This window comes from Polistes dominula, unplaced genomic scaffold (assembly GCF_049000335.1).
Source record: "Polistes dominula isolate Pdom_NZ unplaced genomic scaffold, Pdom_raw_medaka contig_49, whole genome shotgun sequence".
Lineage (NCBI taxonomy): Eukaryota > Metazoa > Arthropoda > Insecta > Hymenoptera > Vespidae > Polistes > Polistes dominula.
In genome coordinates, this window is record NW_028300914.1 from 1,127,265 (window position 1) to 1,142,228 (window position 14,964).

At 27.3% G+C, this 14,964-nt stretch overlaps 2 protein-coding genes across 2 annotated transcripts in view; both read left to right on the forward strand.

The window, feature by feature from the left end:
* The window catches only part of Stacl (SH3 and cysteine-rich domain-containing protein), a 61,698-nt gene extending 48,499 nt beyond the window's left edge, over positions 1-13,199 (forward strand). The window contains 8 exon segments of the mRNA XM_089169962.1: positions 2,074-2,228; positions 2,697-2,747; positions 3,345-3,616; positions 5,767-5,928; positions 12,038-12,214; positions 12,385-12,634; positions 12,716-12,899; positions 12,985-13,199. Of these exon segments, the coding sequence (XP_089026088.1) occupies positions 2,074-2,228; positions 2,697-2,747; positions 3,345-3,616; positions 5,767-5,928; positions 12,038-12,214; positions 12,385-12,634; positions 12,716-12,899; positions 12,985-13,131 (1,398 nt within the window). The 3' untranslated portion in view covers positions 13,132-13,199.
* Positions 13,156-14,964, forward strand: LOC107066857 (uncharacterized). Its single transcript, XM_015321867.2, has one exon. It carries the CDS (start codon positions 13,156-13,158, stop codon positions 14,176-14,178), a length of 1,023 nt encoding a protein of 340 aa, XP_015177353.2. The 3' UTR covers positions 14,179-14,964.

Below are 14,964 nucleotides of genomic sequence, written 5' to 3' on the forward strand. Positions count from 1 at the left end.
TTTGGAATGATGATGCATCCCATCAATCCATTGCATATACATGCAGCTGCATACATACATAGAGTCGTCAGGTTTCTCCGTGAACAGAAATAGATACAACATAAAAAATAATTAAAAAAAAAAAAAAATAAAATAAAATAAAACACGTTACGGGCGTATCGTGATAAAGTTAAATATCGTGTTCAGGTGTTTACGAAAGTATTTCAAACTCGTCCATTTAGATAATTAATTATCTCAAGGATACATTTTTTATCTTTTATTTTATTTTTTTTTTTTAGTTTTATCTTTCTATAACGAAATTACCATCAAACCATTTACTCCATTTTTTAATGATTTAAAGTAAAATAAAATTATAATATTATATTTTTGTGATCTATTTTTTCATCTTATTATCTATTTATCTTAGTTATCTATTTTCTTTTCTCTTTTATCTTATTTAAAAAAAAAACAAAATTACCACCAAACCATTTACTTCATTTATCATTTAAAGTAAAATAAAATTATAATATTATATATTTGTGATCTATTTTTTGATCTTATTATCTATTTATCTTAGTTATCTATTTTCTTTTCTCTTTTATCGTATTTAAAAAAAAAACAAAATTACCACCAAACCATTTACTTCATTTATCATTTAAAGTAAAATAAAATTATAATATTATATATTTGTTATCTATTTTTTGATCTTATTATCTATCTTAGTTTTTTATTTTTTTTTCTATCTCTTTTATCTTATTTATTGATCTATTTTATCTATTTTTTTTTCTCTCTCTCTTTTTTTCTAAATAAATCAATTAGATTTTTGTCAATTAATTTAGAAACAAAATATTTTAATTTATTTTAAACATCAATCAATCAATCAATCAATCAATTTGTCACTCTCGTTTTCTCTCTCTCTCTCTCTCTCTCTCTCTCTCTCTCTCTCTCTCTCTCATTATTACTCTCTCAACTCTTTCTTTTCTTTTTTATTAAGAGTAATAAAAAGATAAGAAATAATAAGATTCATTGATAACACATCACATCTTACCATTCATTCGAATTGTATTATACATTAATTTTGATAATAATAATAATAATAATTAATAAAATCATATAAACAGGACATTGAATAAGAAAAAAAAAAAAATAAGAAAAAACGATTCGTGATGAATTCCGCAATGGCGCAGCCTCGATCCAATTAATGTCATCGTAACAACACACTATGAAAGCATTAAAATTGCATTGGCTTCGATATCAGATTTCTATTTTACTCGTTTGACAAAACACACAACTGTCACGAAAGTGTAAAAACAGCGAGAAGAGACTACGACAATTTTGACAAAATACGTTCGAGTAAAATTGGTGAGAAATAATAATTAATAGGGCGGGAAAATCAAATACCAAAAAAAAAAAAAGAACAAAATTCAAATTAAAATAATAATAATAATAAATAGGAGATAAAGAAATTATATTAAAAAAAAAAAAAAAAAGAAAAGGCGGTGCAGAAGGCAGAGGTGGTGGTGGTGTTGGTGCTGGTAGTGTTGGTTGGTGGTGGTGCAAGAGATTTGATCGGTCATTCGATTTATTTCGTTGTTATCAATTTAAAAAAAAAAAAAAAAAGATAATACACGTCGCAAAAGATGATCCTAGGAAAAATAAGGAGACGAAATTATGAGAGAAAAAAGCCGCCAGTTAAAAGGACCGAGCCAAGAATTAGCAGTAGTACGGTGAAAGTACGTATGGTGAAAATTCATTGACAATGAAAGTGTAGAAATAATAATTTAAAAAAAAAAATAAAAAAACGCGTTCTAAAAAAAATCAGTAATTCTTAAATTCCTTTTTTTTTATCATTTTTTTTTCAAGTGTTTATATATATACGTACGTATGTGTGTGTGTATTTGTTATACGTGTATGCGTGTCACGTGAAGAAAAATGTTTGCACACTTGGATCTTTTTTTTTTTTGATTCTTTTCTTTGATTTTTCAAAAACAAAAATATTCGTAATGAATAATAATAGGATGAAATTTGGAACAAGTTAGGATTACAGTTAAGTTCATTAAGTTTCAATATGCACTAGAGTACGTTCATTTGCAGAAGGAACTATTCGGTGGGGGTGAGGCTGGTCAACCAGATGGGATGAGTAGCAGGAAAATGTCAAATGGTTCGACCGGGAGTACCAAACACAAATGGTTGAAAGCGTTTAAAAGTTTGAAAACAAGCTCACCTACAACTTCACCACCTGCCGACAAGTGAGTACAATTGTTTATTATATTCCTGCCTTGTCTTTTTGTTTTATTTATTTTTTTCCTTTTTATCTATTATTATTATCATTATTATTATTATTATTATTATTATAGAAATATTATCTCAATCTAAAGATTCTTCGTATTAAAAAAAAAAAAAATGGTTTAAATGATATTATGTTTAAATTAATTGTCAATTGATGTATAATAAATTTGTGAATTATAATTAACGTATTGATCAAAATAATATTACAGTAAATATAATTGAAATGATTTCGAATTTAATCGTCGTATTGTTTGGAAAAATAAAAATGTTATGAGAATGATGCATGTTTAAAAGAAGGATTGATAAATGTTGAATATCGATGAATTAGATTGAAAAAAAAAAAAAAACACAGAAAAATCATTGGCATGTTTAACAAATTGAACAAATACTAACTGTAGAATGTTTTCTTTTATATTTGACTAACTTAGAGGAAAACAGGCGATGTATCATGCAGTATCAACCGTAGTTGCATTATCCAGGTAAAATATGTAATACATATTGTATATATATATTTTAACAAATATCAAAGACATGTGTAATTAACTGAACTCATTTATTAGCAATGTAACATATTTTTTAGTTTCTTAATATATAAGATATATTACATATAAATATATTTATAATATATAAATTTTTTATTTATATTTTAATTATAATATATTTTTATTATTTATATTATTTTATTTATAATTATTAATAATATAATAATTATAATTAATATTAAGTATATATTATATTATATTTTAATATATAATTTAATATATAAATATATTTATATTTATATATAAAATATATAAAAATAATATATTAATATATAAAACTAAAATAATTTTAATATACAATACAACTTTAATGCATAACAACATATTTATTTATTTATAAATTATTAATTTTCCTAAAAAAAAAACACATATCACATATCACACAAACCACGTGTCTGATCAATGCAAATACTATAAATCAGCTGTTTTAAATATGTTTCCAACAACTACTACTATTTACCAATTAATTTCCTTTAAATATTACATTGATACAAATTTATAAATTCATAAAAATTATTATGAACAATTTTACAGAAAAAATAATGACATAGAGGATGGACACGTGTGGCGAGAATACACCTATCGAAAGATAACACCGTGCGATGCATGCGGCCAAGTATTACGCGGTCACAGCAGGCAAGGTCTTAGATGCAGAAATTGCAAGGTCAACGCACACTCCGATTGCATCAATCAAATACAACCAATTAAGTGTCCAAGTTTGGCGCCAAAAAAGAGCGGTGGCATTCCGTTGTTGCGTCGTCAAAAAACACAAGCACCCGTTGATGATACACCACCAGCTGATCACAGTGAGTACTCAAAATTTACCAAACGCATCTCACCCTCTAACCCCCAACCACCCACCCCCACCCCCACCCCTAGCACCCTCAAGAAACCTCAACCCAACCACTCTCCCCTTTCAATCTGTACGCACTTTTGATTTATAATATTGTTCTTCTGTTTTTTTTATTCTTTTTTTATTTATTTTTTTTTTTTATTTTGGTTGTTAAACAATTTTTCTTTCATTTTCTTGTTTTTATTCTTTTTCGTCTTTTTCTATTTCTACTATCTGTCTTTTTCTATCATAATTTTACTCACATTCTCACACTCATTCAAGCTCACTCTCTCTCACTCTCTCTGTCTCTCTCTCTCTCTCACTTTCTCTTTCTATTTTTCATTTTTTTATTTTTTTGTTTATTTTTGATTTAGAAATATTCATCGAGAAAGTTTAAAACAACATTTTATTCGTTGATTTATCTTTTTCTTTTTTGCCCACTATACGCTTTTTTACTTTTCCTAAAGGGAATTAAAAAATACACAGACACACACAGACACATATACAGATAAATAGAAGGAAAAAAAAAGGTTCAAATAATTTAATAATAACGAATCGTATATATATATATATATATGCGAGTTTGTATAACAAATTTTATTTTATTTGATTTTTTTTTTATATTTCATATTTGAAAATTTTACTACTACTACACATGACATGTGTCTGTGTGTGTATGAGTGATACACACGAATATTTATTTTATTTTATTTTATTTTATACACGTTCTGTATATTTTTTTTTTTTTTTTCCAACCAAATACCCATTCGTATTTGAGTATAGAGACATATAGAATTTTTTCGATTTTTTTTTTTTTTTGCTATTGGCCGAACGAAAAAAAAATAGTAAAAAGAAAAAAAAAGGAAAACTAAAGAAAAGCAAATAGAAGATTAAAAAAAAAAAAAATAAAAGAAAGAAAGAGAGAGAGAGAGAGAAAACGGACGAACGTACGTACGTGTAACATTTGACGTCCATGGGTTGCACAAAAGTTTAATCGCTTAAACCACCCCTAACCCCAACCCCTCACCCAATACCTCAACCCTTGATTGCGTTGTTTTTCTTTCATTCTTTCTATCTCTCTTACGTTTTTATTTCTCTCTGTTTTTTTTTTTTTTTTTTTTTTATTTTTCCTTCGCGTTCTTTCATTTCATTGTTATATGAACAATAACAAACAGAGAAAAAAATAATAGAAAAAAAAAATAAAATCAATAGATGAACTATAATAGAACGAATGAATCAACAAATCAGGAGTGGTTGTTGCACAAAAAATGCATTTGCATTATAATCATCATCATCATCATTATCATCATCATCATCAGATGATTACGATTTCCGATCACGTATCATGTTCACCCACACATAATACTATTATCATTTATTTTTCTCACCGTTACTCAAACGCGTGCATACACTCATATTTACACATGCACATACCACATATACAATGTTGTCATGAATTCTAATCATTATTTCAAAATCAAACCCGTGAATAAACAATTTGAACTTTGTCATTCGACGAAGATAAAAACAACGAAGGGGGATTCGCGCGATTGATTTAATTTTTTAACAATAAATACACATTAACAATACAAAAATAATAATAAAAATAATATTAATAATAATAATAACACTAATAATACTAAACAAACAAAACACACATTTAAAATAATATTATAAAAATTATATTTCATATATTTATTATATATATATATATATATATATATATATATATATATATATATATATTATTATTTATATAAATTAATAATTATATAAATTAGATAATAATAAAATTAATAATTAATTTAAATTTAAAAAAAATATATATATATATATATATAAAATATAATAATACATATAAATATATAATATTGAATAATAATATAATTAACTAAAAAAAAAAAACAATATAATGAAATATTTCATTGATAATTTTATTATATATATATAAAAAAAATATATATATATATAATTTTGAAAGTAGAAAAGAAAAAAAAAATTATGAGAAGGGGGAAGGGTGGTGGGTGGGTGGTAGTGGGTAGACGGGTTTACCTTTCGCATTTGCATTTGCATTTCCATTTTTTTTTGTGTCTCTCTGTCTTACCTCCCCCCCGTATGGCACAGACGTGGACACCATATACCAGGTGCTGAAGCAGGCAGGCGAGATACGTGGAAATTCGACAAACTCACCGCCTACGCCTCCTACAGCAGATCATCCTCCTTCCGGTGCGGCACCTTCCGGTTCAGCGAGGGCCTCCTCCCACCCTTGTTCCTCGTCCACCTCTGGTAAGGCACAGATACCAATTCCTATCAATCTTCTCTCTATACCCCTTTCTTTATTCTATTCTACTTCTTCTACTTCTTCTTCTTCTTCTTCTTCTTATTTCATGAATGAGAAGATAAATTATTGAAACAAAAATATATATATGTATATATATGTATATATATGTATATATATATATATATGTAGTTGTCTCATTCTCTGGTTTTTTTTTTAAACACCTGGGGACATGACTCGTCATATTATTCTATCATTTTCTTGATTTTTTTTTTTTTTCAATAATTATCTTACTATCTTTTTCTGTATCTTTTTCTATTTCTCTCTTTGTATACAATATATATATATATATATATATTTAGAATTTTTAATTCTATTTTCTGTTGTTTCTTTGTCTTCTTCTCTTCTTCTTCTTCTTCTACTTCTTCTTCTCTCTTACTCACTTTCCTTCCTCTATTTCAAGTTCTCCCCCATGAAGCGTTAAATAATCACGAACGTTAAATACATTTGTCAATATTTTCTTAATTTTCATATTTTATTACAAATATTCATATCTATTAGAATTCAATCTATGTCTGATATTAGATCGAGTCATAAATAACTTCCGATGTAGACTATGTAGAATCTATTTTTCGTATTTACCTACTATAAGTCACCGAAACAAACGAATTTTCAATATCACTGTATAGATGAGAATTCAATTGCAAAGAGTGCAAAGAAAAAAAAAAAACTCCATGAAAGGTGTGTTGCACTTATCAGTGCATTTGTCTCATAAAAAATGGAAGTTATTTATGACTCGACCTAAATTCTGTTCTTACCATTTCTGTTGAATAAAAATTGAGAAGATTTGAGAATTCTGAAGTACATTGTCAATTTGATTTCAATGATTATGATTATGATAAATTTGAATAATATATTCTAAACACGTATACACACGTACACGTTGTACATGTATCCAATGATGGACATATTTTCTCACGTATTAAAATCAAATTGAATTTTGATTCTATCACGATTGATTGCAACTAGGTGAGAAAGTGTTTGACGTCATTGATAATTTTCACATGCATAGATTAACTAAGTCTAATAATAATAATAATAATAATAATAATAATAATAATAATAATAATAATAATAATAATAATAATAATAATAATAATAATCTATTGAAACGCAATTTACGTTCGTGTGATATAACGCATCGTGGTGAGAGAAATGTAGCATAAATTATCTATTCTCTGTACTATCATCATCAACTTCCATACTATTATCTTATTATCTTTGTAAAAAGTATCTCGTGTATTTTGTATTTTGTATTTTCTTTTTTTTTTTTTTTTACACAATTCAATCGTAGAATGAATTGTATAATCGAACAAAGAATATTACATCGAATAGATTTTTCGTATAATTCTAAAAGAGAAATTAATTTACAACGTGAAACTCTGCCCCCCGATATGTAACAGGTAAAACGTTTCATAAAAATGAAACAAACCATAAAAAACAAAAAAAAAACCCAAAAAAAGAAATAAATATTGGGATCACTGGCAGGGGCGTGGCGTGGCGTGGCATAGTAATAGCAATTCGAACCTATCTACTCTAATTTTGAATTTAGCCACCAGGTAGCGTAATCATGTGCTAGAGATCCCAATACAAATAGTCAACCCACAACATCTATCTCTCCTTCAAAACCCACATTTAAAAAAAAACATATAAAAACATTTTTTGTTTATTATTAACAAATCGTATGCATAATATATGAATAATCTTCATCGACGTTCGAATAGTAAATTAATAACCTCAAAATACATACGAATAATTTGAAATAACAATAGGATTGATATTACATAAAAGTAAAAGAACAACCCCCCCATAAATTTAATATGTAATAATAATAATCTCTCTCTTTTAACATAAGATTAACGACACCATCATCAACATACTCGACGTTATAATTTCATTAGATAATAATTTAAATATAATTTAGGGTTAAAGAAATATTTAAATAGGAATCATTTATAACCGTCATAGCATCATCATCTTCTACTGTTGTTGCTGCTGTTGCTGTTGTTGCTGCTGCTGCTGCTATTGTTGCTTATTTTTTCAACCGTATGATAATATTTGCTTTCTATATCTTAAAACAAAAAGTGATCACTAATAGATAATACCAAAAAATAGTGTGTATATTTCAAAAAAAAAATAAAACAAGATAATCTTAGGTTAGTTTTTCAATACTACAAAATGGCGATTTATTTTGTGTGAAAGAGGGTGGAGGAATAAATAATATTATTTTCCCCATATTTCTAATTTGCTTAAATTGAATTAAAAAAAAACAAGAACAACTAAAAAATAATAATAATAATAATATCAAGTAAATAGTAATAAACTAAAAATAATTAAATAACAAAACAAAACAAAAAGAAAAGTAATAAACAAAAGACAAAAAGTTGGGATAATTCGATTGGCTAGGACGAGGAAGCGGAGGATCCATGTCAGGCACGCGTCCATTCGGACAACCGCTGGTGTTGATGACCCAGGAGTCACCACCTTCGACCTCGTCGTCGAGGTCACCAGAGACTCCGATTATGCGCAGAGAGCTGAGCGTCAACAGGAGACGATGACCCTCGATCGAAACTACATGCATACATTCTTCTTTTCTTTCTTTCATTATTTCATTCTTTCTTTTGCTCCCCTTTTACACCCCTTTTGTTTTATTTGTAACGTACACATATGGAAAGAAAAAAAAAACCAAAATATATTTAACAATAAATATTTAACATATCGTTTACATATTGATGCATCGATTACATATGTGCACGAGTACACAATTTTTATATATATTACAATATATATATATATATTATAGTAAAGAATTGTTCTCGTGGCTCGGTGCTAGAGTCTCAGATTCGTATTCGCGATATCGCGGGTTCGAATCCTGGCAGTCCTTCACAAATACAATTTATTTTTATAAAATATAATAATAAAATATATAATATAAATAATATATATAATATTATATGTATATAATAATGTATTATATATTATATTTTATTATAAATTATATTATATAATAATATATAATATTATTATATGTGTATATAATAATATATTGTAAATTATATTGTATAATAAAAATATATAATATTATTATATGTGTATATAATAATATATTGTAAATTATATTATATAATAATAATATATAATATTATTATATGCGTATATAATAATATATTGTAAATTATATTATATAATAATAATAATATTATATATATTATATGTGTATATAATAATATATTGTAAATTATATTATATAATAATAATAATATTATATATATTATAATAATTATATTAATAAAATATTTTAATTATATTAATTATTATAATATAATATATATATGTGTATATATATTTTCCTTTTTGTTAAATATTTTGTTCTTTCAATTTTCTTTTTTTCATTTCTTTTATTTTGAATCATCTATCCCCACATTAGGAATGTTTTCTCGTTGATATACCAACAACAAAAAATAATCAGAAACGAACAATAATAAAATATAATGATCAATAAATATAAATATACAAACATACATACACACCAATCTTCTGACACATGAACGAGTCCAGTGTTGTTAAGAATATGAAAAAAAAAGTATGATGAATATGATATGAAAAAAAGAATAAAAAAAGTAAAGGGTTAGGGATGACAGGAAGGGAAAATAGATTGAGAGAGAGAGAGAGAGAGAAAGATAGGTATAATAGAATCATCAACAAGGTATTCTCTTCACATAGTCATCGTCATCATCAAAGATCCAACACTTGACCCTCCCTAAAACGATCGATAATTCATACACGAGGTTCAGTATACCTTTTGTATAGCATTCGAGGTGACAGCATTCTGTTAGGGGTTCTATGTTCAATGTTCAAACTCTACATCTATCTCTCTTTATCTTTATAGAGAGTATGGTTAATTGATTTCATCAGGATGGGAAACGCTTTAAAGCTGAAGTTCTATGAAGTTCTATGATGGATAGAACAGATTTTACCATTAGAAATGGCTCTGTCCTAACACGATCTCAATTTTAGTCAATTCAAATTAGATAATAAAACGTTTCTTCAATTCTAATGAAATTGTTACACATCAATTTGTGATTTTATTAAGATAATATTATTATTTAAAAATAAAAATAAAAATACAAAATGAGAGAAAATTATTGAAATAATTTGTATCGTGTGTGTGTGTTTGTGTATTGATATTGGTAATTGCAATGATTACAATTTTCTAATATAACTTTTAAACAAAAGGATTATTATTATTTAAAATTTATTTACAATAAGGAACAAAAGACGATGATATATTATATATTAATATATAATTATAAATATAATAATATATATTATCTCGAGATTATATTATTTCAAGATGGTGTCATTAATTTTATTACGAAAAGATATAAAAAAAAGAAAATTATAAATATATATTTTGATAAATAATTTAATAAATACCACGAACAATTATGATATAAATATTTTCAAATTTTACATGTGTATATAAAACACACACTTTGTAACACTGTTAGAAATTTACCATGAAAAAAGTTCCACCTACAAAAGTTTCCTTCACAAGCTCAAGAAATTCTTCAAATTTTCAGGATTATTCAGGAAAGCATTAACAAAGTTTAATATTCAGGATAGTTTGTGTGGTTATCCTGATTATCCTGAAGGCATCGTTAATCGAATAACTATTATAAGATCTTAACACGTTTCTATCGTATCACAACTTTCATCAAATTAATTAAAAGCGTTTCAATTATCTAATAATTAATTGATCCTCTCTATCTCTATTAATATATAAGTGTAGAATATAATACAACACACAAACGTATACACACACACAATATATATATATATATATATATATATATGCAAATAATCTTATTAAATGAACATAAAGAGATTATTATAAACAGCCTGTTATCAGATTAAATAAATATACGTAAATCAAACTCCTTTTTGCAAGATAATAATTGATTATAATTGTATTTGATATAAATTTGTTATATTTTAGATAACACCAAATTATTTCGAGTTTATCTAATTGTTGTTTTATCTAAATAAAATTTATTTCTAATAAATATAATAAATAACAATTCATTATTGAATTTGTTCAATAATTTTCGAACGTCGATGAAAATTAATTGAATTAATTGAAATGTGCGAGAGGTAAGAGTCATATAAATTAAATAAAATTATCACACACGTTTTACCTGAACCTATCGGTTATCTATATATATATATGTAAATATTGTAAATAAAATATTTTCCTGTAATTTGTTAAAAGACAAAAATAAGTCACAAAAAAGCCGCCCCCTCTTTCTTTTTTTCACTATCTTTCACTATTTTTCTATAAACTCGGAGTCGTGTCCCTTAAAAAAAAAAAAAATTAAATTTTCATTTTTATTTCTTCTTCTTCAAAATATGTACGAATTTGTTATTTGTTCGTTTGTACATGCAAAAGATGGAGGTGGTATAGTGAGAACAATTAATAATAAAATAAAAATAAGAAAATAGTGATAAAGACTTAGCAATTGTTATGTCTCAATTTCGTCGTCGTTAACGTTCAAATAAAAATTTTGATATAACCAACAGAAAAAATAAAAACATGGGTGCAGGATCACACGTGTTAGAAGTGAAACCTTCAAAAAAAAAAAAAAAAAGAAACTAAATTTCGAAAGAATCTTCTAATTTAGTAACGCGGCTCATTATTTTCATCGTCTCCCATCACCGCTCCGTTACATAGCCGCCTACCGTTCCGTTACATCGTTGCGTACCGATCCGTTACATTTTTTCAAATTACAACACCCATTCTAATGAAGTTTTCACTTCAAAAAAAAAAAAAGAAAAAGTTAAAGAATTGAAGAGCAATTGAAATGTGACACGGATGAATCATCGTTAGAAAAGAAAAACAAAAATGAACGTCAACGTCGATGAAACATATCATTGGATAAAAGAATAAAATTTCGATTGTTTTTCTTTTTTAATAGAAATGAAATTAGAAAATATCGTACAATTGATTAACAATAATAATAATAATAATAATAATAATGCTTATAACGAAATGTAAAGCACCGCATAGCCCTCAACGTAGACGCGAGAGATTGAATTTGAGAATGAAGAGTCTCAGTTTGGATTCACCGGAAGGTACAGCACACGTACGTCATCGTCCAAGAGATTATTATACTTCTGGTCAAAGAGAATCAACCCCACCTAGACATTCTGACAGTGGAAGTATCAATAGATTATGTGAGTAGACAAAAAACAAAACAAAACACTTGAAATCTGATATCACTTTTTTTTATTTAGAATAATACGAATTTATTTCTTTATGAGAATAAGCAAATTATTTTTCCTCGTCACGCGTTGATACGTATGATACCTGCAGAGACAGAATATTTAACCGATCTTCTTCGCAGCTCCATGCAGTCCAGGTCAAGGTCATGCTATGCATAAACACATAAGGAGTGCCATAAGAACGTCTAGCGTTGAATTACCAGACGAGAATGACAAATGTTATTCTTCTGCTAGCACGTCACCTTGTCCTTCGCCACATCCAAATAATCAAAATCATATGAATCCACCTGGAAAACGTGTACTTCCTCCTAATAATCTTTACGTTGTATTGTACAATTTCGAAGCACGTCATCGCGACGAACTGGACTTAAAGTGAGAATCATCTTCATTAGAAATATAATATACATATACTTGTAAGATAAAGATATATTGTAATGGTTTGAATTTTTGTAGGCCCGGCTACAAGGTAACTGTAATCGATAAATCTGAGAAAGATTGGTGGAAGGGTAAATGTCTTGGTGGTCGTGCAGGATATTTTCCCAGTGCTTACGTCATGAGAGTTGAATCTGGCCAAAAGACTCTTCAGGTTACACGTAACCTGCAACTTAAAGATCAGATTACTTTATTGAGAGATCAGGTAAAAAAAAAGGGACCAAAACAAAACAAAACAAATAATGAAAGACAATTGAATGATCTGATCAAATTTCAATGATTGTTCATAGATCGTCATCCAAGTTGGGGAAGAAGTTGATGGTGTTGCTATGGTGAGATTTGCGGCTGACGTTAGATCGGCCGAACATATCGGTAAAGAGGGTGACGTATTGTACAACGAAACCCTCTGTCCATTGATGTACCTTCAAGAGGTGTGACAGCAACCTTATCAAGGCACTCGCATGAACATGACGAGCGAACTACAACATTGCGCTAATCTTCGCAGCCATTTTGCTAATCCGATGCGCCGTAGCGTCGTTGAAAAGTATTACGATTGTCTCCAATGTGCCGAGCAATGTCGTCACACCGTTACCAATAATAATAATAATAATAGTAATATTAACAATAATATTAATAATAATAGTAATAGTAATAATAATAATAATACTAAAAATAATGCCAAGAGTAGTAACAAAAATAATAATAGTAACACTAGTAACAGTAATAATAGTAACAAGAATATCAATGCTAAGAGCATGATCAATGGTAGTAGCAATAAGGAACGTCCAATAACTAATTTGGACAATTGTTCGATCAAGAGTAAAGATTCTAATAGAATGTTAACACCCTATAATGACTCATCGAGACGTTATTACAACGCTCGTAGCAATGACCAATTAATGAAATATCTATCGAGGAATCATCAGATTCATTTGACACCAGCTAGAAAAAGATCGTCCCTAGCTAGGCCAGTACGCGTTCACGATTCTTTCGTACAACCGAAAAAATTGATTACCAGTGGTTACACCGTCCAACATCATCGTCAATATCAACAATTCTATCACCAACAGGACCATCAAAATCAACAACAACAACAACAACAACAACAACGACGTCATCAGGAACTCGTTCAAAAACAACAACAACAACAGCAACAAGAGCAACAGCAACAGCATGAACAACAACAATTACGTCAAGGTACTTCAAACATGTCGGATTATGCTTACGAGGATGAAGAACACGTTGAGGAAGAAATAACATGGCCGATTCGACTTAGATTAGAACAAATGTTAGAACTTACCCTACCTCAGGCTAAAAGATGTAAGAAGAAGAAGAAAAAGAAAACAACTACGATGATGTTAATGAAACAGGAACAAAATGGCAGACACGGTTTTAAGGACACCGACAGATTATTAAAGGTGCTTAGCGTTAACAACGTGGACCAAGATAATAGGTACAACGTTAAACGGTGTTCCATCATGTAAAAATGATTTTATGGAACATACCGTTCATTATTTATAATATATTATCGTTATCACATTATATAAATATATATCTATATATATCGTTATCATATAGGTATATATAGCATATACATATACAGCGTATCTTTTAATCGAAATTCAAAAAAGGAATATTTATAATCCTACCACAAAACAAAGCATTACTTGTTTTGTTTTTTTTTTCTTACTAAATTTCACGATTTTTTTATTACTGAAAAAAATTAACAATTATTTATCAATCTTGTCAATAACTCGTCGGCCTATAAACATATTATATTATATTATATTATATTATATTATATTATATTATATTATATTATATTATATTATATTATATTATATTATATTATGCAGACACAAGCCTATTTATACACTTATACATCTTTTTTCATTTATTTCAAACTAAAAAACGAAGCATTTCATAAAGAAACATTAATTATACAGTAAGAATCGATGAAATCATTGAAAATTCGAGCATTTATAATTTACTTCTCTCTTATATAATTAATAATTTATTTCTTAAGACTATATACATCATATTACATAAATATATATATAAGTATATAATATATGTCATTGATCATATATAGTTTATTATTTGCATTTGTTTTTTGTTTTTTTTTTTTTTAAACACGATAAGAATAATTCGCACTTTTGTCGTTGTTTAACGAATGCTTTCATCGTAACCTCGCCGAAATATATTCTGAACCCTCTTCCCTCTATTATAGAATAGAAAAACAAATAAAAAATGAGAGAGAGAGAGAGAGA